This window comes from Caretta caretta, chromosome 6, assembly GCF_965140235.1.
Source record: "Caretta caretta isolate rCarCar2 chromosome 6, rCarCar1.hap1, whole genome shotgun sequence".
Taxonomy (NCBI): domain Eukaryota; kingdom Metazoa; phylum Chordata; order Testudines; family Cheloniidae; genus Caretta; species Caretta caretta.
The window spans coordinates 66,812,979-66,839,424 of NC_134211.1; the positions used below are offsets into that span (position 1 = coordinate 66,812,979).

Consider the following 26,446-nt stretch of genomic DNA (forward strand, 5'->3'; position numbering starts at 1 on the left):
CACAATGCTATCCTACAATCACGCCTCACATAAATTTGTTGGCTGACATTTGTTTTTCAAACAACAAATATGTATCAGAAATTATGCCTTTACTGTTCACTGTGACAGAAGCTCCTTGTGGATACTAACTGGCTTCATCGTACAGTGACAGAAATGTCATCATGAGATGAATTTAAGCTGAAGCTTCCCATCACATAACTTTACACACCAAAATAAAGCACAATTTGATTTTATATGTATATTGCTAGTACAACATATTGTAATCTGTTCTGATTAGAGATTGGATCTAGGGTTTTGATTCAGTCCTAACAACCCCGAATTATGAAGAACTTTGGATCCAGATCTGGATTTAAATTTTGCAGCTAGATCTTATCTCTGTATTGGACTAAATCATTATTCCTGCTCTGAACATCCCTGAAATTTGGGGAAGTGTGGTTCTGGATACAGACCTGGGGTGCAATCTTGGCCCCACTGAAGTCAATGGCAAAACTCCCACTGACTCCAGTGGGGCCAGGATTTCACCCCTGAATTTTTTATCTTGGGCCTATCTCCCCTGATAAGTATCCTACACAAGAGTCCTGTATACTTTTATGAACTTTAGCTGTTTATTGTGTATGTGAGTGACTTTGGTATTCACGACTGCAAGAGGCTAATAAAATTCTTTTAAGTCAGATATAGTGTAGGAAGTTTCCCTGAGCAAGTTTCCCCCACCAATGATCTACTAAATTGCCTAAATCCTGAATTATAGTGACCTCGTGCTATTTGAGTTATGAATCTCTCTGCCACAGAATGTTTCAGCATGCCAAATTGAGTAGGGCTTCTGTGGTGTGGAACAATGGAGCCTATATCAGGCCTGCTAATTGTATTTAGATCCAAAATTGCACTGAGCTCTTCAAAAATACCAACCTAGTGCATTTGTCCTCTGCCTCACTGAGCTCCTCAAGAAACTGTTCTCGTAATAAAAATATGCCAGAGGGGTATTCTAATATTGAAATTTATTATTGACCAGAAGGGCTTTAATGATTCAGCATAGTAACACTGAAATTTATTGAACTTGTTAGCCTTTTCCATCTGCAGTGAGTCTTGATGGCTGAAATAACAATTGAATTGGAGGATAAGAGAGTAAAGTTCCCTTAGCATAGAATTAACTTTGTGTAATTGACATTTCAGAACAGGCAGTATTCCCTAAACTTGTGTAAGTTTACAGTCATTTATATCATCATTCTGGGAGACCTGAAGTCCTTGGAGAGAACAGACAAGGATGAGTGGGGATGGGGGTACTTTAGTACATTTGGCATAAAATGCTATGCAAGTCCACAGTTTTTGGCTCTTGGAATTCCTTAAGAAGATATAGCTTGTCACCTGGTGTCTCCCATCTCCATTATAAGTAGAAGTTTGGGTCTGAATAGAAATATACTGGAACTTGGATCCTACCCAACTGAAATTCCATTCCTAGTGTAATATAACCTTGTAATGTAAGTCTGCCCACATCGGGCTCTGTTTGGATACAAAATAACTCAGCACAGCCCAAAATAACACCTGATGATACTTTGACAAACCTTTTGTAGAGCTCTTTGTAGCACATTAATAGGAAGGTGGTTCCCAGCCAGTGAATATATACTCCTTAAATACCTGAGATTGAGTCAAGTTTATGACTCATCTGCCTTACCCTCTGTCTCTTAAATACCTTCCTCTGTTTTACATTATTGGTGGAGGTTATGGTAAGACATTACCCAAGATCAGACATGAAACCATAGAAGGCACTATAAGCATAACAATTAGAATCTCTGTGTGATGCCCCATCGATTAAAGGGACCCATAAGTAGAAATGCAGTCATTCCAGCTACATACCAAGATGTTAGTATTCCTGGAAATCTTGTGTCTGGTGTTATATTAGGCTGATGATGTGCTTTTAATATTTTCCTGCTGAGCCTAATTCCACCTATCCATTTTAATTAGGACATATGCAGAAACGTAGCCCTTTTCATTCTCAAGAAGGGTACTTGGTAGGTAATAAGTCCTTTACACTGGACCACCATATTTTCAGATGAAAAAGGTTTGAGCAAATCTTTTTAGCTCCAAAGTTTGTGTCTTATATATATGTAAAAATCATTTGTTGGTCCAATATGAAATATCCCATTGTGTACCATCTCCAATGAGATGGGCACTGATAGCAGTAGTAAAAGAAAGTGTGTATATACTTCAACTGCAGAGCAGGGTTACTTTACAGATAAACTAGTCATAGAAAAAAAATTCCTGTTACTGAGACAGATTTCACGCTTCCAGCCAAAGGTCATACACAGCTCCCAAAGTCTAACAGGATGTCAGAATTCCTGTATCTTCTTCCCCACAAGGCATACGTGAGGTTAAGCTAAGTAATAATCTGGTCTCTTGTCACGGGCCAAACAGGTTGGATGGATTCTTCTCCTTGCAAAGTGATCCTTTCCATAGGATTTCACAGTTTGTTCATATATGATGACACATCACTGTGGTGAGATCCCAGTGTTGATAAGATGGCTTCTCGTGTCCAGGGCCTTGAAGAGATTTTCACAAATGACTGAAATAAAATAATTGAAGTAAAATTTGAATTTAAGGCAAAGATGAAACCTTGGATAAGGGACTGAGTGGCTGCTTCTTTACACTATCACTTCAGAAGTATTTTAGATCAAATGCCCAGATACATATTTGGTATGAATTAAAGTCTGAGTTGATATAATTTGAGTTGCTCTTTTTACTGGAAAGTAATAACAATATAATAATACAAATAATAATACTTTGCCCTTCTGCAGCACTTTTTATCTGAGAATCTCAAAACACTTTCCATACATTAGATTTTAAGGTCAGAAGGTATCATTATGATCACCTAGTCTCACCTCCTGCATTGCACCAGCCATAGAATTGCACCAAGTGATTCCTACAGGAGCAGTTTGGGAGCTCGTATCTTCTTTATCAGCTATACCATATATTTTAGAAAAAACATCCAATCTTGATTTAGAGACTTCAAGAATCCACCATGCCTTTAGATAAGTTGCTGCCATGGTTAGTTGCCCTCACTTTTCAAAATTTATGCCTTATTTCTACTCTGAATTTGTCTAGCTTCAGCTTCCAACCATTGGATCTCATTACACCTTTTTCTGCTAGATTAAATCTCTTTCCCAGGGAGAACTTTTAGGCTGTGATCAAGTCTCCTCTTAACCTTCTCTTGGATAAACTAAGTAGACTAAGCTTCTTAAGCCTCCCATTATATGGCATGTTTTCCAGACTTCCAGTCATTCTCGTAGCTCTTTGTTGAATGCTTCCAATCTTTTTAACATACTTTTTGACACAGCATTCCAGAATTGGACACAGTATTCCAGTATTGGTCCCACTAATTCACACGAGAGATCGAACTGAACTCAGTGGGTTTTCTCGTGTGAGTAAGGCAAGTAGGATTTGACCCAGCCATAGCAGAACTTTAAATAGAACCCAGAAGTTCTGATTCCCACTCCCCTACCCTACCCGTTAGATATTCCCAGGGCCGTCCTTACCCATATGCAAAGTACGCAGCTGTGTAGGGCACCAGGAAATTTGGGGCACCAAATTTCCTGATGCCCTGCATGGCTGCGTGCTCCTCCAGCCCCTGCTCCGCCTCTTCCCCATGGCCTCCGCTCCAGCCTGGCCTCTTCCTGCCCCCACTCAGCCCCAGCCCTGCCCCCACTCCACCCTGTTCCCAAATCCCCCACCCCTTCTCCACCTCTTCCTGCCCCTGCTCCACCCCCACTCCCCTGAGGACTGCAGCAGGGCTGGGCCTGCACTCACCGATGGCAGGAAGTGCAGCAGCCCAGCCCCAGCCACGTCGCTGGTGAGTGCTGAGGGGTGGTTCCCCTGTTCCCCAAGCCAGCCCTGCCTCCCCCGCGGAGGTCTGAGTCCCCCCACTTCCGCAGGGAAGCTGCGTAGGGCCCCAGAATAGCTAGGGACGGCCCTGGATATTCCTACCTCCATTCATGACAATAACATGATCTGATTTATTGTTTAGTGTCTTTCATACAAACATATCACAATATACTTCACAGCCAATTACAGTCTTTAGATCAAAGGTGGGCAAACTATGGCCTGCGGGACCCTCCTGCCCAGCCCCTGAGCTCCTGGCCTGGGAGGCTAACCCCCGGCCCCTCCCCTGCTGTTCTCCCTCCCCCGCAGCCTCAGCTCACTGTGCTGCCAGCGCAATGCTCTGGGCAGCAGGGCTGCGAGCTCTTGCTGGGCAGCGCAGCTGCAGAGCCATGGCCTGACCTGGTGCTCAGTGCTGCTCAGGTGGCGTGGCTGGCTCCAGCCGGGCAGCACGGCGGCCTGTCCTGGTGCTTTGGGAGGTGCGGCTGTAGCGCTGCCAGCCACCAGTGCTCTGGCAGCGTGGTAAGGGGGCAGGGAGGGCGGGGGGGTTGGATAGAGAGCAGGGGAGTTCGAGGTGGTGGTCGGGGGTGGGGGTGTAGATAGGGATCGGGGCGGTCAGAGGGCGGGGAACAGGGAGGTTGAATGGGGGCAGGGGTTCCAGGAGAGGCAGTCAGGAAGGAAAGGGAGGTTGGATGGGGCAGCGGGGGGCACTCAGGGGCAGGAGTTCCAGGGGCGGTCAGGGAGAAGGGGTGGTTGGATGGGGCAAGGGTCCTGGGGGAGGGGGCAGTCAGGAATGAAAAGAGGGGTTGGATGGGGTGGCGGGGAGTCCAGGGGCTGTCAGGGGACAGAGAGGGGTGGAAGGGGCAGGGGTCCTGGGGGGGCCATCAGGGGACTGGGGGAGGGGTTTGATGGGGCAGGAGTCTCGGGGGAGGCCATCAGGGAGCGAGAAGCAGAGGAGGTCGGATGGGGACAGGGGCCAGGCCACGCCTGGCTGTTTGGGGAGGCACAGCCTCCCGTAACTGGCCCTCCATACAATTTCAGAAACCTGATGTGGCCCTCAGGCCAAAAAGTTTGCCCGCCCCTGCTTTAGATACTACTGTAAACAAACAATACAGATTTACAACTAGAACTGGTTGAATTATTAATTGAAAAGAACTGATTCAGTACATCCCCCCCCACCCCCTCCGCTTTATTTTCTTTTTTCCAAATTACCCTAGAACAACACATGCATTTTATAAATTTGTTCACTAACTGCAATTGTTTGATGATTATTTGCTTCTAACAAATTTTAGTCTATGGTTTATTCATGAACTAGTCACTATAGGTATTCACTAATTCACACTACATTATTGATCTCCTAAGTCACATGGTATTGTTTCCATTCCTCACTCAGCAGTATATCCAGGCTTTGTGGGAATGCTTCTGTGGTAGTGTGGAAGGTTTCTTGGGTACAGGACAGGGAGTCCCAACCAATGGATACATGACTATGCAAATTTACTGGTCTCTTCTAGTCCCATATGGAGCAGCTGCAGTAGCCATGGATTGGTTCTCCTCATCTTCAGCAGCCCAGGGGAAGGATTCTGTTCCCTTAGCCTATGTGTAGAACCCCTGTTTAAATTAGTTCTGCACAGGAAAAGCTTTGGCCCTTAGTGATATTGTTTTGGTTTGCAAAAAGAAAAGGAGTACTTGTGGCACCTTAGAGACTAACCAATTTATTTGAGCATAAGCTTTCATGAGCTACAGCTCACTTCACAGACTAACATGGCTGTTACTCTGAAACCTGTTTTGGTTTGTTTCCTCTAATCATAGAAGAATAGCGCCTCAAGTTAAAGGCTGCAAGTTTTCTTCACAGTTAGTATAACTAGAAATTTAATTTTCTTCAGTGACAATTTAGATTTTAGGGAAAGCAGTAAATTCATGGAAAGACTCTAAACCCACAGCATTTCTGGATTATTGTCACTGCCCATGAGTGTAGGTGGGATTAATCATGCCTCACAGGCTGATCATTTTCAACTAATCACTTTCCTCTGCAGCACTGGGCACAGGTCACTTGGTAAGATTATCTCATGTATTAATTCCCTGCCATTGCAAGGGCCTCAGGCATTGATGTACCTTGGTCACTCCTGTTATTTGCCTGTGGCAGACAATAGTTTCATTTCCTGAGGACTTTACTACTTTGGTCTGTTTCTGGTTATTGGCTTGGTGCCTGGCCTGTGATATACAGGTGAGACTAGATGAACTAGGAGTCCCTTCTGGCCTTAAACTCCATGCCTCTGCATAAAGACATAATATTCCAGGCTAGAATTACAATAGGATTCACAAAGTGTTCACAATTCACAAGTAATGGTGTGCAAAAATGACAACCATTATACTGAAAAATTTCACAAAATAATGTTGGCCTACTAGTTCTGCACACTATTTCCCTGCTGCAGCAACACACTCTTGGGGGCCACCTCCCCCGCCCTTACCTGGGCTGGGCCTGCACCCCTCAGTGCCTACGGTCACAGGCTGATCAAGGCCAGCCACACCACCTGTTTTGTGTGGCTGCTTGAAGTTCAGATTTCAGAGCCACACAAACACACCCGGAGACGGCTGGGCTTTTCATATGCGCCATGCAGGTTCCGGGGCGGCTGAGGAGGCGGGATGTGCTACTCAGCTTCCAGGGCGCAGCAGTGACGTCCCCGGTCGGCCAGGGGCGATCCCTGACGAAGCTGGCAGGTTTCAGAGGCGCACCCATGTTGTTCTGTATCCGCAAAAAGAACAGGAGGACTTGTGGCACCTTAGAGACTAACGAGTTTATTTGAGCATGAGCTTCCGCGGGCCGCAGCTCACTTCACCGGAGTAACACACCCCGCCTCCTCGGCCGCCCCGGAATCTGCATGGTGCATAATAAGCAAAACTTCCAGGGGACGCCCCGCCTCACCCCCGGCCGGGCCAAGCGGCAAAGCCCCACATGCAGCGGAGCTGGAAAAACAAGCCCCCGCGCCCGCGACGCTGCGGCATGTGAAGCCGCGTTTCAACAAACCCCGCGATTCCGCTTCGCGCCGGGGCACGCGGCAATCGGAGCCCCGGGGGGCGGGGCCGGAGACCCGGCTCCCGGGCGCGGGCTGGAGCGGGGGCGGTGACGTTTCTGGCACGAGCGCGCGCAGGGCGGCGGGAGAGGCGGCGGCGGCGGCAGCGGCAGCGGCATGGAGGCCGCCGCACGTGTCTCCGCGCTCTGGGTCTATCGCTCCGCGGCGGGCCCCGGGCTCTCGGTCTCCCTGCGGAGCAGGCGCATAAAGAAGCGGCCTAAGCAGAGCAAGAGGGGGGTGCCTGGGGATTGTCCCGCTCCAGCGGGGCCCGGGAAGGGGGAGCAGCTCGGAGCCCCTCTACCCGGCCGGGGCGCAGCAGGAGGAAAGCTGGGAAGGAGCCGGAAGGGGAAGCAGAGAGAGGGGTACTTGGCCCCCATGCAAAGCCAAACTTCGGGGCTGCAGGGAATCCCCAGACCGCAGCTGGCAGGGGTGGCACCAATGGGAGCAGTGAGGGGAGCTAGCAGCCCAAGGCCCCAGGAGCCCATCACTGGCCCCTCTCTGCATGGCCTTCTCCAGGAGCTGGGTCGGGTCCAGCACAGCAGGCAGCGGGCAGCCAAGCTGTTTGAGTGGCTGATTGCGCCCATCTCCCCACAGCAGTTCTTTGAGCAGAGCTGGGAAAAGAAACCTCTCCTGATCCAGAGACACAACCCAGGATACTACCAGGGGCTCTTCTCCACAGCCACCTTCGATGCAATCCTGCGGGACAATGATGTCCAGTTTGGGGTCAACTTGGATGTAACAAGCTATGTGGATGGGACAAGGGAAACCCACAATCCTGCTGGCAGGGCGCTGCCCGCTGTCGTATGGGATTTCTACAGGAATGGCTGTTCCCTGCGGATGCTGAACCCACAGGCCTTCTCCACCACAGTTTGGCACTTCCTCTCCATCCTTCAGGAGCAATTTGGGAGCATGGCTGGAGCAAACACATATCTGACACCCGCGGGCACACAGGGCTTTGCTCCACACTACGATGACATTGAAGCTTTTGTGATCCAGCTTGAAGGGAAGAAGCATTGGCGGGTTTATGGTCCTAGGAATGATGCAGAGGTGTTGCCACAGTTCTCGAGCTGTAACTTTGCTCAGGAGGTGATTGGAGAGCCCATTCTGGAGACAATACTCGAAGCTGGGGACCTGCTTTATTTCCCCCGTGGATTTATCCATCAGGGGGACTGTCTTCCTGATGCACACTCACTCCACATAACTGTTTCTTCATACCAGAGGAACTCCTGGGGAGATCTGCTGGAGAAACTCCTCCCAACGGCCTTGCAGATGGCCACAGAGGAGGATGTGGCGTACAGGCAAGGGCTCCCTATAGATTACTTAGAATATATGGGGGTCCTGAACTCAGATGTGGTTGATTCTCGCCGAGGTGCTTTTATAGAGAGAGTACAGAATTTGATAAAGAAACTGGTGGACTATGCACCAATTGATGCTGCGGTGGATCAGAAAGCTAAGTTGTTTCTTCATGACTGCCTCCCTCCCATGCTAACTGAACATGAAAGGGCACTGAGTATACATGGTGTTCCAGCCAGGTGGGAAGATGGAGATGTTCGTGATGCTGATATACCGATAAAGAAAGGGACTCAGGTACGGCTGCTCCGTCAGGGCATCATTAGGTTGTGTAATGAAGGAAATGGTTTGCTGCTGTATTACACAACAGAAAACTCAAGAGTGTACCACAAGGAGGAGCCCAAGTACTTGGAGATAGATCCTGAGTTTACAGATGGTATTGAATTTCTGCTTTCTTCGTATCCAAAGTATGTCTGCGTGGAGACCCTTCCATGTGACACCTTGGATGATAAAATCTCCTTAGCTACCTTCTTGTTTGAAAAGGGCCTGCTGATTACCAAGAAACCTCTGGTGCCTATATAATTGTTAAATTATGATCAAAATAAAAATATTGATTGTTTAGAAAAATTCTGTTGTTTGCTACCTTACACTTACTGGTAAATTTGAATCAGGGGTCCAGATCGGAGAATCCATCCTGGAGGAACAGCTTTGACCTGGGTAGACAGATTAAACACTTTCTAAAGGATACGTATACAAGAAGTAGGTATATAGCCTGTCCACAATAGCATAGAATTAAACTTTGTTTTCCCAGCCATATTAGTGCCTCTGTCAGTTAGTTTTATATGTTCTTTACCTTTTATGCGATAAAATAAGGTGTAGCAGCCTATGATTCCTTTATAGCAGGGGTGGCCAAACCGTGGCTTGCGAGCCACATGAAGCTCTTACAGTTAAAGTAACGCTTGTGGAGCCCCCCCTCCCATTCTCTGCCTACCAGACTGGGGTCAGGGGGAGCTCATGGCTTCTGCAGTGGAGTGGTGGGGCTAGGGGACAACTAGAGACAACTGGTGCTTCTCTCCCCACAACAGCTTGAGTCACACCCCTCCGTGCAGCTCCCAGGTGTTAGCTCCGCATGGAGAGGCAGTGACAAACAGCTGGGAGCTGCAGGGAGGGGCCGCTGCTTTAGCTGCATGGGGAGAGGCAGCCACTATTTTGCTGCGTCTCTCCCTGCAGCTCCCAGCTGTTTGCCCCTGCCTCTCCGTAGGATCCTCGCTTGCCAGCTCCAGCAGCTGCCATGCAGGGAGGGGGTCTGGCAGCAGCATGTGACCAAGTGGGGCCAGCAAACCCTGGTAAAAATCTGGGGTCACATTCCCCCCCCAAACATGTTGCTTCTGGCTTCTGCCTAGTGTGTGTGTGGGGGGGGGAGGGTCTCGGCGCTGCAAGAAGGTTGCGGTATTGGATTACATATATTTTTACACCTTAATTGCACTGACTTAGTCTCATTTACATCTACTGATTGACTTATGCATTCATCATGACATTACAAAGGACCTCTGAATTTCTCCTATGGTGCGTAGCAGACTATACTAAATATGCACAAGCTTGTAACTTTAGATGTTAGCCGGTAAGAGTAAGAAGATACTATTAGCTTTTTATTTTAGTCTTACTCTGCATTATCTGTAAAACCTTAGAAATTTGAAAAGTAACACCCTTGTTCCTGGTATCTCTCCTTTTTCTATTTAGTAAAGAAACACTCCTCTTCTCCCCACACCATCGCTAAGAGTGGAGAATTTTTTCACATGGTAGCATCATCACTGATGTTTGTGTAGTACTGGAAATAAAGTAGCTGCTGCAACACCAGTAGAAAGAGCTCATATTTTTTGCTGGTGCTAAGATAATGATGGGTTCTGGAAATGACAGAAATTAATTTTGTGATGATGAAATATTTTGTGGCTTTTTTTTTTTAATGATTAAGCATTTTGAATCCAGATAAACCTCCCCATTAGTTCAAATGTGGAGCCCAAAGTACTACACAGTTTATAAATTTCCTATTGTTGGGTGAATTGGTTAACCAATGTTTGCATCTAGCAAATGTGAGTGCAGTCAAATCTATTTCACATAAGGTAGAATTGAAACAGCTTAACATAAGCATTAATGTAATGTAAACACCTAGAACGTGCTGTTGATTATGATAATTTTAGTACTGAAATGACAAAGACCAATCCAAATTTTTCTCTCACTGTACTGCTGGTATTGTCCCAGCATAATTCAGAGCACAGGGACACCCCGCATTTATCCAAATTTCATCTTTGTTTGCCCTCTAGCCCCCACATAAAGACTGTGTAAAGTGGGAGTGACAGGTTTCTCTGACTGCTAGGTTTCTGGGTTCTGTTGATCTTGTAGTCAGTACTCTAATGGCAAGCCTAATACGATCATTGTAGGGAAAAGGGTCATTGGGATAGGGGAAGGAACCCACTTTTTATTGACTTGTTAGCACCATGAAAATTGTGGGACTTTGAGTTTGTCTCCTTCATGGTAGCACATCACTTGAGTCTTGTCAGATGGCCTGATCCCTCTGACCATTCCCTGTCCACGCTGTCAACCTTGTCCTAATCCTCAAACCCACTTACTCAGCAATACTCAGATATGAGTGAGGAAACTCTTGACAGATCTGGGTTCTGTTCCAGCTTCTGTAAAGCAGGTGGATAGTGAAGAAGCCTCACTGTCAGCAACTTTTTTCTATAAAGAAGAGATTTATATGGATTGCTCCTTGTCTCCCTTCCTAATGACACTGGCAGTTTCCCTTCCACACACCAGAATCTTTTTACTCAGCACACGCTACTCTCCTGACTGAGAAGTGCTTCTGTATGTGTTCTACCCAACACTGCACTAACGAGTTGTAGTAGGAAGTCAGTGTTCTTGCACCAGTGGGTAGGGAAACAGCCGTGGGTCTCCACGCCTCTAGCTCCAGGTCTCTGTATGGAAACTGAACACTTCTGAATGACACCCGTTCCGTTGCAGATCCTTAATCCTTGGCCACAAGAAAGTTAGACTCACAGGCAACCTACTCCTACTTGCACCACTGGGACAAGCTCCAGAACAGACTTCATGCCTGTGTGGAGTATCGTTCCCTGTCCATGCCAGAACATACCCGGGCATCCCCTGTCACACCAAGGGTTGGATTGTGGGAAGCAGCTAGTGTAGTGTAGCTAGGAGGTGACGGAGAGTTTTCCCTATGCAAGGAGAATTCTCTACTGACTAGCTCCAGCCATTTGAAAGCCAAGCAGTGCAAGGTAGCCTTAGCAGCCCAGAGAATTTTTTAATGACTGAAATCAAGTTTTATATCCTTTGCATCTACAACTCTCCTATCCTTTGAATGATATGCAGTATCTGCTGGGAGAGCTATTGAATGATATAACCTCCTCCCACCAAATAAGTAACTCAAAAGACTGGTATGATCTCTTCTGAAAGGAAGTGATCCATGTAACACATCCCTTCTAATCCATACACACACACACACACACACACACACATTACCAGAGAAAGTGGATCCAAGGACAGCTATGAGGTTCTGCAGTATATCCTTGTGGGCAGAGCTATGCTCCTTTGCATGATAGATTCGGTTGGCTTCCTGCCACAAATGACCTATAATCTCTTCGAGTTTCAGCAGTTTCCGGGTCACCAAGTCCTTTTGGCTTAGCCTGGAAATCTGGATAAAAAATGCGGAACAGGAGACCAGTTAGTCTGATGATAAGTCTTCAAATTCTTAATTGCAAAATTCGACTCGAGTGGCATGAGCAATTTTGGGGGGGCAGGCAAATAGCAATTAGTTTTTTCCATTATAAATCATGGTAAAGGGGTGAACAAGCATATTTTTTGGCTGGACTGTTGAATCTTGCAAGGTTATTTTCATTAAGTCCTGGAGCCAGCAGCTTGTGAGTAAGCACAGTGGATAGTTCTGAGTATCTTTTGTGAAAGTGTGAGCGCCACATTTTCTTGCCCATAAGAAATTCAGTTGCTCAATCAGAAAAATAAAAGTGTATTAAATATGGGACAGAGGGCTGCTATAGTTGCCACTCCCTACAAGGAAAATCCACGAACGATACGTTTTTTGCTCGTTTGGATGGAAAAGCTAATTATGTAAGGCTTCATATATTGCACAGGAAACTAGATAGAAGTTTTGGCACACTGGGCCACAGACTGGAATTTCTGGAGCAGCTCCAGATTAAATTAACAAGAATGTCCATTCAAAACATAACATGAAAATAAATGAAAACACATTGCTGTCATCCTTCTATTGTTTAGATATTAATTTCAGTTTTTTGCTTGGTCCTTAATTTTTCAATATGCAAATAGTGTTTGTATTGCCAAAGCACAGCTGCTTTGTAGAAGTTGTTAGGGGAAGCTGTGTATGGGACAGCTGGGGTTTTTGACACTTTGGAGATTATGGAATAAGCACACTGGCACTTCTGCAATAACATCCTGCTAGACTGTGATACACTAAGGCTATCTCTACACTGGCACTTTTGTTAGTAAAACTTTTGTTGGTCGGGGTGTGAAAAAACACACACCCCTGACCAACAAAAGTTTCACAATAAAAGCGCCGGTGTGGACAGCCCTGTAACAGAATATCTCAGTGGCTAGCGCACCCTCCTGAAAGATGTGGCAGACTCCTGTTCAAATCCTCTCTCCTCTGGCGAAGGTGGGAAATGAACCTGGGTTTCCTACATCCCCGGAGAGTGCTCTAACTACTACTGGGCTGTTATAAGATGGACACCACCATTGCTGCCTACCGGATCAAAGCCCACAGGGGAGATATGCATTCCTCAGCCTATCTGGTTAGCTAGGAGATAGGATGCCTAGTGAGGTAGCAGTGTGCATGCCCAAAGACAGCTGGGGAACTTTTACAATGAGTTTAGATGCATACAGGGTTAGGCAGCGGCTGAGCAGGGGTTTGGTGGATCACGGTGGCACCAAAAACTGAGACTTCGGTGCCTAAATCTGGGGTTTAGGTGCCAAGTCCCTTCATGGATCTGGGCATTACTCCCCACTTAGTCTTGTTGACTTCTATAGACCTACTTATGCTGTAAGTGCAAGGTACTGTTCAGCATGGGTAAATTTATCACAATCTGGCCCAAACCGATCAGCAGTGAAACAGCCAAAAAAATGGTCATTTAAATGGTCAGCTTGAGGTTTCAGAGTCAATACCCTAATGAGATGAATGGGGCAGCTCAGACTTTTCTTAGAGCTATTTGTACAGGATGACTACAGACCCAGGAAGACAACACTGCATTGGGTACATTCAGTAGATGTCTGAAAGGTTTTCATTGCAAGTTCAGATTTTAGAACACATCTGCAGAATACAGCAGTGCTGTAGCTAGGAGTGGAAATCTGGGTGGGCCCCAACTTTCGGGTGCACAGGCAATGACACACTGTGCTAGCTCAGCTTCTCCCCTGACACCACGCCCTCTTCCTAGCCCTGGTGCCCCCAGACACAGGGCTTCACCTGCTGAGCTGGGCACGCGCATGAGGCGGCTCAGAAAATGGCAAGGCAGAGCTGCTGAAGAGTAGATTTCTGAAGGGCAGGCGCATAGCTCTGTCCTGGATTTCAGGTGTCCATGTGACTCTCTGGACCGCTGTGGCAGCACTACACCCCTACTCAGATTTGGGTGGGCCTGGATGCTGAGTGGGTGGGCCGTGGCTCACCTAGCCCCACCTGTGGCTATGCCCCAGGGGGAAAAGATGGAATGATGAAGTACAGCCACATATTACACAGGGCCCTGAATATATGCTGGACTACATATAACTAGGAGAAAGCATTATTTGACAATTTAAAAAGAATCCCCATTTTTAAGGAGGAAAATGAGAAATATTTTATATTCAGTTCTTTCTGAATGTGGTTGTGCCTAATGTTAGATAGAATACTGTATAATGCACATAGTATGAGTGATCACATGCACCTGGGACAGAGACTTGAAATTCTTCTCTGTGCTGACTTCTCCCTGAAGCAATACTTAATATTCCAATTCTGAGAAGCGGTCAGTAAATTAATCCAAGGCTGCAGTGTGATATGATGATAAAAAAAGGCCAATGCAGTCTTGAGCTGCAGATGCTCATTATGTCACAGTGAGACTTTATCCACGTTAGATCTTATTCCCCCACCTAAGTGATGTCATTTACTATCTCTTGACCAAGCTCTAATGCAGGAGTGGCCAACCTGAGCCTGAGAAGGAGCCAGAATTCACCAATGTACATTGCCAAAGAGCCACAGTAATATGTCAGCAGCCCCCTAACTGCTCCCCCAACCCGCCCCCAGTGCCTCCCACCCACTGGCAGCCCCATTGATCAGCGCCTCCCCCTCCCTCCCTGCACCTCCTAATCAGCTGTCTCGTGGCATGCAGGAGGCTCGGGGGGGGGGGAAGAGGGGGAAGAAGCGAGGGCACTGCAGACTCAGGGAAGGGGGCGGGAAGGGGTGGAGTGGGGGCAGGGCCTGTGGCAGAGCCAGGGGTTGAGCAGTGAGTACCCCCTGGCAAATTGGAAAGTTGGCGCCTGTAGCTCTAGCCCCAGAGTCGGTGCCTATACAAGGAGCCGCATATTAACTTCTGAAGAGCCACATGTGGCTCCGGAGCCACAGGTTGGCCACCCCATGGAACATCCATCCTCTAGCTGAGATGGTGACACCTCCTTCCCCTCAAATTTATTAGCTCTGTGTGTGGGGGAGAGAGATCAGTTGCCTTCTAACCATCTCTAAATATGAAGTTGTATTCCCCTATCTTCCAACCAAAAGCCCTGAGCACATTTCCTCTATGAGCTGGGCTCTCAATGTCTCTTCACCTCATTCTTGATCTTCTGAATCATTTCCTGTTCCTCTGTATGTTGAAAATTGAGAACCTTCACAGCTTTATTCATTTCCCTAAACAGAAGTGATAAAAGACTTGTTACTTATGCACAGCAGAAGCTTGAAGAAAAAGCAAGAGCCACAAAAAGCAATGAAGTTCACATGCTACCTGGGAACCAGCCAAGTCTTCCAATCTGTGCTGCCTTCTCTCATTTGCCTCACATATACATGTGAAGCGGTACAAGCAGCAGCTATCACTGTGACCTGATGAAGGAAGGGATAGTGTTCCCACATTGGCATGGGTTGGCCCACCAGTTGGTCCGGGCTTCAGAGGATTGGCGGGGGAGCGAGTACAGAATTGCATAGAGGTAGTAGATGAGTGAGGGGAGCAAGGTGGTAAGATAACCAGCGTTAAGGATTTGTTAAGTGCTGCTAGAAGCAGTGTTAGTAACTCAATACATATATATTTAAAAATGTGATTTAACAAACATATTTAAGGATCCCCCCTCTCTTTGCATTGGTACTGAAGCAAAGCCGTAGCATGTTAGGGGACATGATGCTGGGGCACACTTTCAGATGAGAAGTAAAACTGATGATCTTGACCACTTGTGGCCCTGATCTCAGTTACATAGGTATAGCTATGGTGTAACTATTGAAGCCAACAGAGTCACACTAATGTAAAACTGGCATCAATGAAAACAGAATAGGACCCTGGTCTTTAATGATCTGATAGCATCTTTTGTCAGCACAACTTAATAGAGAGATTTTCCTATACTTACCTTCCTGTTTGAGCCCTCAGAATATACCAGTGACTACTGTGACAATCGTTTATATGAAAAAAAAATCAATATTGGGAAAATCTTTTTTGCTTCATTTAATGTTGGACAAAGACAATAGCTGACACCATATGACTTGCCAACTCTCCCCAAACCACTAGCAAGTGCTCCATGGACCACAGTTCAAGAATCATGGAATTGGGGTATTGATAGTCTGTCTCCCTTGAGAAGTTATGTTCAAATAGAAAAGTCTGCCCAATCCTCCCTACTTTAGTAAGACATCCAACATCAAGTGTGGAATGGGCTGGATAAGCTGAGTGAGAGGAGGGATTTAATTATGGTACCCATGGAACTATCTCCAGAAGTCTTGGCAGATATTGAGTCTAAGAGCTTCATGAAGTGGGTACGGGGAGTTGGAATAGTGGTGTGACAGAACACTTGTGCCTCCTTCCATCTTCCCCCAACCCCAGCTGACAAATGTCAGCTGCTTTGAAAGGTAGGTTTTAGAGACAGTAAGAGAAGGGTTAATGTGTGGGTCACTAAATTAGTCTTTAGAAACCCCTTAGCAATTGACTAAAGGAGCATCTTGGGAGGAAATTATATGTTGCACCATCCCTGCTATGTTGTGAGCATGCAGGGTTTATTAGGAAAGAAAGCAGCATCCCTCAGAAGGAAGGAGAGCACACTGCATATGCTTAGAGCCCTGGGGAGTATCCACTGACAAAACCATAATGAGAGAGGGGCTTTATTTTGCCCTGAGCATGTTTTCCTTTTGAAGCCTAGCTACTTACTCTCTGACCATCTCATTTGGCTCCAGAATCAACCTCTCCAATAAGATGGCCCGAACACTTTCATCCTGCAGCTGGAGGGTGACGATGCTACGACAGGCCTCTCTTCGTACTCCAGGTTCCTCCTCATGATGAACAGCCCAAAGAAGATGATGTTTCAGCTGGGGGGTCACATGGCCTATTTGGCCCAGTGCTGCCATAAAAGAGGAAATCAAGCGCTTTTCTTTGTTTTAATTTTTTCATGCCGGGGTTTGGTTGTGTTAACGGATACGCTTCTCTCTATTTATTGGGATTGCTAATGGCTTCCTGCTTGTGGAATCTTAGGAACAGAGCATTTGTCAAACAGGGCAGAAGAAACGTCCAACAAGTAGCTAATAGATTGTGCTACAGACAAACGTTAAAAAACAAAAACAAAAAAAACCCCAATGTGCTTTGTCAATTGTGCAATGTTGCTTGGGAAAGGGGAAGAAGTGGGGACTCTTTGCTTACCTCTGTAACAACCAGCTTATATCCTGAAGCATGGAATTTGATTACACCTATTTTAGCCTTACACCCACCTACAAATATCACCATCATAATGTTATCCCATTCTTTTTAGAAATCCAGTCACAGTTTGATGTGTTCACATTCTATGGTATCAAAATCTCCAAGAATCTAGGGTGCTGAAAGTAACATTTAAAAACATTTGTTCTAAATGTATTGCTTTCTAATTTTAAATTGAGTGGCTGCCTGTGAGAAGGAAGTTCTAAGACAATAATACAATATGTAAATAATAGGCTGCCGAGATACAGAAAAATGAGGTGTTCGGGGATATGTAAAATACACCATTTTGACATTGAGTATAGTGGTCAAAAGGCTCAGCATCCTCCGTGTCTAAAAATTGCATCTAGTGCAACCATAACATCATAGCTGTGTTATGTATTTCCCAGAGAGGAAGGATTTTCCAGTGGTTAGGGCACTAGACTGGGATTCAGGAGATCTGGGTTCAATTGCTTGCTCTGCCACAGACTTTGTGTCTAACTTTGAGCAAGACACTTAGCCTCTCTGTGTCTGTGTTGTGAGGATAAATACATTCAATATTGTGACAGGTTTCAGAGGAACAGCCGTGTTAGTCTGTATTCGCAAAAAGAAAAGGAGTACTTGTGGCACCTTAGAGACTAACCAATTTATTTGAGCATGAGCTTTCGTGAGCTACAGCTCACTTCATCAGATGTATACCGTGGAAACTGCAGCAGACTTTATATACACACAGAGAGCCATTACCCTATGATCCCACTGAGAGTTACCAAAAGCAACTACAGCATTTGCTCAAGAAACTTCCTGAAAAAGCACAAGATCAAATCCGCACAGACACACCCCTGGAACCCCGACCTGGGATATTCTATCTACTACCCAAGATCCATAAACCTGGAAATCCTGGGCGCCCCATCATCTCAGGCATTGGCACCCTGACAGCAGGATTGTCTGGCTATGTAGACTCCCTCCTCAGGCCCTACGCTACCAGCACTCCCAGCTACCTTCGAGACACCACTGACTTCCTGAGGAAACTTCAATCCATCGGTGATCTTCCTGATAACACCATCCTGGCTACTATGGATGTAGAAGCCCTCTACACCAACATTCCACACAAAGATGGACTACAAGCCGTCAAGAACACTATCCCCGATAATGTCACGGCTAACCTGGTGGCTGAACTTTGTGACTTTGTCCTTACCCATAACTATTTCACATTTGGGGACAATGTATACCTTCAGATCAGCGGCACTGCTATGGGTACCCGCATGGCCCCACAGTATGCCAACATTTTTATGGCTGATTTAGAACAACGCTTCCTCAGCTCTCGTCCCCTAAAGCCCCTACTCTACTTGCGCTATATTGATGACATCTTCATCATCTGGACCCATGGAAAAGAAGCCCTTGAGGAATTCCACCATGATTTCAACAATTTCCATCCCACCACCAACCTCAGCCTGGTCCAGTCCACACAAGAGATCCACTTCCTGGACACTACAGTGCTAATAAACAATGGTCACATAAACACCACCCTATACCGGAAACCTACTGACCGCTATTCCTACCTGCATGCCTCCAGCTTTCACCCTGACCACACCACACGATCCATCGTCTACAGCCAAGCTCTGCGATACAACCGCATTTGCTCCAACCCCTCAGACAGAGACAAACACCTACAAGATCTCTGTCAAGCTTTCTTACAACTACAATACCCACCTGCAGAAGTAAAGAAACAGATTGATAGAGCCAGAAGAGTTCCCAGAAGTTACCTACTACAGGACAGGCCTAACAAAGAAAATAACAGAACGCCACTAGCGGTCACCTTCAGCCCCCAACTAAAACCCCTCCAACGCATTATTAAGGATCTACAACCTATCCTAAAGGATGACCCAACACTCTCACAAGTCTTGGGAGACAGGCCAGTCCTTGCCTACAGACAGCCCCGCAACCTGAAGCAAATACTCACCAACAACCACATACCACACAACAGAACCACTAACCCAGGAACTTATCCTTGCAACAAAGCCCGTTGCCAATTGTGCCCACATATCTATTCAGGGGACACCATCACAGGGCCTAATAACATCAGCCACACTATCAGAGGCTCGTTCACCTGCACATCCACCAATGTGATATATGCCATCATGTGCCAGCAATGCCCCTCTGCCATGTACATTGGTCAAACTGGACAGTCTCTACGTAAAAGAATAAATGGACACAAATCAGATGTCAAGAATTATAACATTCATAAACCAGTCGGAGAACACTTCAATCTCTCTGGTCACGCAATCACAGACATGAAGGTCGCTATCTTAAAACAAAAAAACTTCAAATCCAGACTCCAGCGAGAAACTGCTGAATTGGAATTCATTTGCAAATTGGATACTATTAATTTAGGCTTAAATAGAGACCGGGAGTGGCTAAGTCATTATGCAAGGTAGCCTGTTTCCTCTTGTTTTTTCCTACCCCCCCCACCCCCCAGATGCTCTGGTTTAACTTGGATTTAAACTTGGAGAGTGGTCAGTTTAGATGAGCTATTACCAGCAGGAGAGTGAGTTTGTGTGTGTATGGGGGTGGGGGGGATGTGAGAAAACCTGGATCTATGCAGGAAATAGCCCGACTTGATTATGTAAAGAGTTGTCACTTTGGATGGGCTAGCACCAGCAGGAGAGTGAATTTGTGTGGGGGGGTGGAGGGTGAGAAAACCTGGATTTGTGCTGGAAATGGCCCACCTGTTGATCACTTTAGATAAGCTATTACCAGCAGGACAGTGGGGTGGGAGGAGGTATTGTTTCATATTCTCTGTGTGTATATAAAGTCTGCTGCAGTTTCCACGGTATACATCTGATGAAGTGAGCTGTAGCTCACGAAAGCTCATGCTCAAATAAATTGGTTAGTCTCTAAGGTGCCACAAGTACTCCTTTTCTTTATTCAATATTGTGAGGCACTCAGACACTTCGGTAATAGGGGATCACTACTTAGGACAGACAGATGTATGCACCCCAAATCACCACCAGCCCATGGAAAAACCCAAAGTTATCCTGGAATTGTCCTCTCTGGTTTGAAGGATTGTACATTTTTGTTCCCTCACAACTCTATGGATCTGGGGGCGGGGGCACATAAGGAAGGGACCCTGCTTCAGTGTGAAAATAGGAGGAGTTTGCCTGCAGGGTTTGCTGCTGCTGCTCTTCTGGCTCCCTTTCCCTGGCAGCTGCCATTGCCCCAGGGTGATATGCTTTTGATGGCTGGAGTTAGATAATCTGCAGCATTGAAGATTAACTGAAGTGTTGTTGTTTTTTTTAAAGGTTTGTGGGCTCATCTTGTATCTAACTGTAGTGACCTGCAGTAAATCCAACTTGCACTCTACATCACACAGATGTATGTATCATCATGGCCAAAGGATTGGGTGCAATCTTCTAACTAGCCTGAGGTGGAAGAAGGCATTTTTTGCAGCTGTAGCTCTTTGAGCCTCTGGTATCAATAAGGAGCCCGAGGCTGCAAACTGATTTGACAATCTAGTGGCAGACAGCCTCAATAGAGGGGGATGGGATACTAACTCTTCAAAATGTTTCCTTCTTCCATGCAATATCACCTCCATCGTGCCTGGGTTCAGCTTCAGCCAGCTGCCTTTTAGCCAGGCACTGGGATAGTTGGTGTTATTTGCATCCAGGTGAAGGAGATGTAGAGCATGGTTCTTTCTGTGTATTGTTGGCATTTGAGACCTGAGACATAGATCCTCATGCTTCCCCTCTTGGCTTCAGGTAATGATGAAAAAAGAGAGGAGTGGGGAATAGAACTCTGAGGAACCCGACAGGTGAGCATTCTAGAAATGGAGGAATAATCACACATCACCATTTTCTGGGAGGTGTCTGGAACAAAGGGAAGCCACATAAGCTCTCTTTGTCTGTTTCCCCATCTACAATATGGAGATAGTACTTGCCGTAGGGTTGCAAGACTTAATGAATGTTTGTTATGTACATTAAGGATTTGGGCCTTAAAGGTATTTAAGTTCCTAACTTCCATTGACTTTGATGGAAGTTAGGAGCCTAACTACCTTTGAGGATCTGGGCCAAAGCTCCGCAGAGGAAAGCGGAGATAAAAGTATGAAGGATATTATCATTCATATGATTTTTTTTAGACTAATGCTTTCTGGCCCTGGTATATGCACAGTTTAGAATTCTCAGCCAGCAATAATATTGCTTCCTCAAGTCAATGTATTTTTAAAAACCAAAATAAATCTACCCAAGTCTTCTTCTGATGTTCTAAACCACTTAAAAACTTTCACAGAAGGGAGAGAGGGAGGATGCAAAGCAGACTGAGTTCATTTACTGAACTGGACCCTGATACTTAAATATTGGTTATTAAGGAATTTGGAGAATTGGAAGGATTGTTCCTCTTAGTGGATTGAGAAGTTTGGGGGTACCACTGTGCCCCATTTGCAAATCCACCAGTGAAGAAGCTTTTTCTCCTGGTATGGGATCCATGGAAGTAATTACATTTAAAATGTTAAAAGCTACTATTTGCTGGCCATGTAGCAGAGGTTCAGAATTTGTGTACTTTGTTAGACGAATATTCTATTTCAAAGATACTGCTGTAGTATTTCTATTACTATTAGAATTGTTGTCTGTTCACATGTGCCATGTCTGACATTAAAGTTGCAAATTTTGAAACCTTAAATATTATTTAAAAAACTAAAATATTAAAATCCTCACAGTAAACAAAAAATATCCTATTAAAGCAACAAGTCTTCACCAACTAACTACAATACCTCTGATGGCAAAAGCCTTGATTTTCCAATGAGGGTCAGTCTGCATCATCTTAAAGAGGCACGTTAGCACCTGAGGTGGAAGGATATAGCTGTTAGGAGATATTATCATCATGCTTTATTATTTATATAGGATCATATAAATGTGCGATACTATACAGGATGTGACCCACACCAAATAATGAACAAGTCACTGTCCTAAAGAGCTAACAGCCTAAAGGCACAAGTGAAAACAATACCGGACAGAACACACATACAGTTATACAGGGTAGAGATGGTGATTTGGAGAGAAGAGCCAGAAGACCCCTCCAAATGGGTTGTATTCCAGGGGCATACCAGGTTTGTGTTCATGAGGGATGGCGAACAGTGTGACCTCATGAGTGTTTTAATTTCTACAGGCAGTCACTTATTCTAGTAAAAGCCCGCATGGCCCTCCAGATCCGGCACTGCTTCCTGCAGAATCCAGTACCTGCCTGAATAGTGCTAGAATTATCAGTCTGGTTTATTTTCCCTGTTTTAATTTGCAACTGAAGGCCATCACCTGCATTTGACTTTACAGCGGGGCACACACATACTGTACCGAGAGCCTCACTTCCAGGCTTCTGCGCCAGGTTCTAACCAGGGACTGCAGAAGTGAATGCAAACTTGAAAAAATGATGATTCTAAAAGTTAATCAAACTTTTCCAAGCCTTGAAGAAGTTCCTGTTTGATTAGTGTTCTGGGTGAAGGTTTGTGTAGGTGGGGTGAGAGGAGGCAGTTCTTTTTGGCACAAAGAGATTCATTGTCCACTAGATCCATTTTATGTACCTGTCGGCAGATTCCCAGCATGCATGTTCAGAACCAATATTTTGGAGATACATGGTTTTCTCTATTCCATATGGGAGGAAATATTCACAACCCACAATAATTTGACTCTTCAGCACCCTCAGTCCCCATCATTTTGTAAGCTAGAAGCCTGCATCCCAAGAAAGTGGAAAAAATTCAAAGGCAGGAGTTGGAGACAAAGCTGGATGAGCAAGCATCTCAGAGAGGTGATTAAGAAAAAGCTGAAAGCATACAGGGAGTGGAAGATGGGAGGGATCAGCAAGGAAAGGTACCTTATTGAGGTCAGAACATGTAGGGATAAAGTGAGACAGGCTAAAAGTCAAGGAGAGTTGGACCTTGCAAAGGGAATTAAAACCAATAGTAAAAGGTTCTATAGCCATATAAATAAGAAGAAAACAAAGAAAGAAGAAGTGGGACCACTAAACACTGAGGATGGAGTGGAGGTTAAGGATAATCTAGGCATGGCCCAATATCTAAACAAATACTTTGCCTCAGTCTTTAACAAGGCTAATGAGGAGCTTAGGGATAATGGTAGGACGACAAATGGGAGTGAGGATACGGAGGTAGATATTACCACATCCGAGGTAGAAGCCAAACTTGAACAGCTTAATGGGACTAAATCGGGGGCCTGAATAATCTTCATCCAAGAATGTTAAAGGAACTGGCTCATGAAATTGCAAGCCCATTAGCAAGAATTTTTAATGAATCTGTAAACTCAGGGGTTGTACCGTATGATTGGAGAATTGCTAACATAGTTCCTATTTTTAAGAAACGGAAAAAAAGTGATCTGGGTAACTACAGGCCTGTTAGTTTGACATCTGTAGTATGCAAGGTCTTGGAAAAAATTTTGAAGGAGAAAGTAGTTAAGGACATTGAGGTCAACGGTAAATGGGACAAAATACAACATGGTTTTACAAAAGGTAGATCGTGCCAAACCAACCTGATCTCCTTCTTTGAGAAAGTAACAGATTTTTTAGACAAAGGAAATATGGTGAATCTAATTTACCTAGATTTCAGTAAGGCATTTGATACTGTGCCACATGGGGAATTATTGGTTAAATTGGAAAAGATGGGGATCAATATGAAAATTGAAAGGTGGATAAGGAATTGGTTAACAGGGAGACTACAGCGGGTCATATTGAAAGGTGAACTGTCAGGCTGGAGGGAGGTTACCAGTGGAGTTCCTCAGGGATTGTTTTTGGGACCAATCTTATTTAATCTTTTTATTACTGACGTCGGCACAAAAAGTGGGAAGTGCGCTAATAAAGTTTGCGGACGATACAAAGCTGGGAGGTATTGCCAATTTAGAGAAGGACCGGGATATCCTACAGGAGGATCTGAATGACCTTGTAAACTGGAGTAATAGTAATAAGATGAAATTTAATAGTGAGAAGTGTAAGGTCATGCATTTAGGGATTAATAACAAGAATTTTAGTTATAAACTGGGGATGCATCAATTAGAAGTAACGGAGAAGGAAAAGGATCTTGGAGTATTGGTTGATCACAGGATGACTATGAGCCGCCAATGTGATGTGGCCGTGAAAAAAGCTAATGCAGTCTTGGGATGCATTAGGTGAGCTATTTCCAGTAGAGATAAGGAGGTTTTAGTATGGTTATACAAGGCACTGGTGAGACTTCACCTGGAATACTGTGTGTAGTTCTGGTCTCCCATGTTTAAGAAGGATGAATTCAAACTGGAACAGGTACAGAGAAGGGCTACTAGGATGATCTGAGGAATGGAAAACCTGTCTTATGAAAGGAGACTCAAGGAGCTTGGCTTGTTTAGCCTAACTAAAAGAAGGTTATGGGGAGATATGATTGCTCTCTATAAATATATCAGAGGGATAAATAATGGAGAGAGAGAGGAATTATTTAAGCTAAGTACCAATGTGGACACAAGAACAAATGGATATAAACTGGTCATCGGGAAATTTAGACTTGAAATTAGATGAAGGTTTCTAACCATCAGAGGAGTGAAGTTTTGGAATAGCCTTCCAAGGGAAGCAGTGGGGGCAAAAGATCTATCTGGCTTTAAGATTAGACTCGATAAGTTTATGGAGGAGATGGTATGATGGGATAACATGATTTTGGCAATTAATTGATCTTTAAATATTCATGGTAAATAGGCCCAATGGCCTGTGATGGGATGTTAGATGGGGTGGGATCTGAGTTACTACAGAGTGAATCTTGCCCATATGCTCAGGGTTCAGTTGATCGCCATATTTGGAGTCGGGAAGGAATTTTCCTTCAGGGCAGATTGGAAGAGGCCCTGGAGGTTTTCCGCCTTCCTCTGTAGCATGGGGCACGGGTCACTTGCTGGAGGATTCTCTGCTCCTTGAAGTCTTTAAGCCATGATTTGAGGACTTCAATAGCTCAGACATAGGTGAGAGGTTTATTGCAGGGGTGGGTGGGTGAGACTCTGTGGCCTGCATTATGCAGGAGGTCAGACTAGATGACCATAATGGTCCCTTCTGTCCTTAATATCTATGAATCAAAAGTGAGTGATGCACGTAAGTACATCCCATCTTGAACAAGGGAACAAAGAAATTAGAATTAGCATTAATAAAGGAAAGAAATGTTTTTTTCCTTTGGGTTCAGGATCTTTATCAGGCTTTTTTTTTTAATTTTTATTTTTAAACACTCCTACTTACCATTTCATCTTTGATCCTGAGTGCTCCAGCGGTAAGGCAAGCTTCTCTCCGGACTGCAACAAAGTCATTGGAGAAGCACTGAAGGAAGCCCGGAAGCAACTTCGCTGTCATAAGCCGTAGCCAGCCAATCAATGAGAGCGCTTCCACCTTCATCCGGCAATCTCCTCTGTTCAGCTTCACCCTGAGAGCGCAAAGGAGTTTTAAATAAGCAACTGCTGGGCCTGGTCTGCATGGTCCAGACAGATGCACACAAAAATGGGAGGATTATCCTGACTGGGCAAAGCCCCTGAGACTCATTACATCCCTGTTCAAAGGTTCCTCTCCTGTTCACTGCTCATTAAAAAAAAAAAAAAGACTCAGCCCTTTAGTCCCACTGTAATGAGTCCCAAAACTCCAGGGGTCACTCCATGTAACAGACCTATATTTAAACACTTCACATAGAATCAGGCCTGTTGTAGCATTGGTTATGCCCAGTGTGAGCATTCACAGACTCCTTACTGCTGGCAAGTGTATTCTCTGAGTATAGAAGATCTGCCTGTGAATACTTACCAATATATTCACGTATAACCCACACATAAACTGGACAGAGCCCATCATTTTGTAAGATAGAATCTAACAAAAGTGAGTGATTCATGTTAGTGGGCTCCACAAAACTTGCCCACAAAACTTGCTCCTCTCTCTTTTCAGCTGCTGACCCATGACTTGTCTGACTTTCAATGTTGCCTTGGGTCCCATAGTTTTCTTTTCAGCCACTGGATTGGTTATTCCCCAACTCTACCATCACCTTGCTCTCTCATGCTTACCGATCAGGGTGGTAAGTGGATCAATATAACTGATCTACAGTGCTAGGCCCCATTATAGGCTGAACCCATGTTAGTGGGCTGAAATTTTAATGTAAATATCTTATGCACAAGTATATACAGTAACTGCTTTCCCATGACAGTTTCTAGGTAAAGTCAGGAACAGATGTACACATGCAAAAGGATGCACTTGCAATTATTATGGCTGTAATTGTAAATAAAGAAGACCCTAAATACAGTATGTATTTGAAAGCCTGGTTACAGT

The 26,446-nt window shown here is 45.2% G+C and overlaps 2 protein-coding genes across 11 annotated transcripts in view; one reads left to right on the forward strand and one right to left on the reverse strand.

The window, feature by feature from the left end:
* Nucleotides 1-26,446, reverse strand: part of LOC125638864 (protein numb homolog) — a 273,102-nt gene that overhangs the window by 171,221 nt on the left and 75,435 nt on the right. For 5 of the 10 annotated variants that reach the window (XM_075129666.1, XM_075129664.1, XM_048855097.2 and 2 more), the window contains 7 exons: nt 25,382-25,562; nt 21,909-21,978; nt 16,631-16,820; nt 15,060-15,138; nt 11,763-11,934; nt 8,883-8,941; nt 979-2,557 (listed from right to left, as the gene is read on the reverse strand). In XM_075129666.1, the coding sequence (XP_074985767.1) occupies nt 2,456-2,557; nt 8,883-8,941; nt 11,763-11,934; nt 15,060-15,138; nt 16,631-16,820; nt 21,909-21,978; nt 25,382-25,562 (853 nt within the window). In that variant the 3' untranslated portion in view covers nt 979-2,455. Of the gene's footprint in view, nt 1-978; nt 2,558-6,335; nt 6,481-8,882; nt 8,942-11,762; nt 11,935-15,059; nt 15,139-16,630; nt 16,821-21,908; nt 21,979-25,381; nt 25,563-26,446 lie in introns of those variants that run through there. The other 5 variants (XM_048855104.2, XM_075129668.1, XR_012668961.1 and 2 more) reach the window with 4 other exon arrangements.
* RIOX1 (ribosomal oxygenase 1) lies at nt 6,577-8,855 on the forward strand. Its single transcript, XM_048855111.2, has one exon. It carries the CDS (start codon nt 7,056-7,058, stop codon nt 8,808-8,810), a length of 1,755 nt encoding a protein of 584 aa, XP_048711068.2. The 5' UTR covers nt 6,577-7,055; the 3' UTR covers nt 8,811-8,855.

Coding starts and splice junctions, on each gene's coding strand:
- RIOX1 (XM_048855111.2), top strand. CDS start 7,056: ATGGAGGCCGCCGCACGTGTCTCCGCGCTCTGGGTCTATCGCTCCGCG.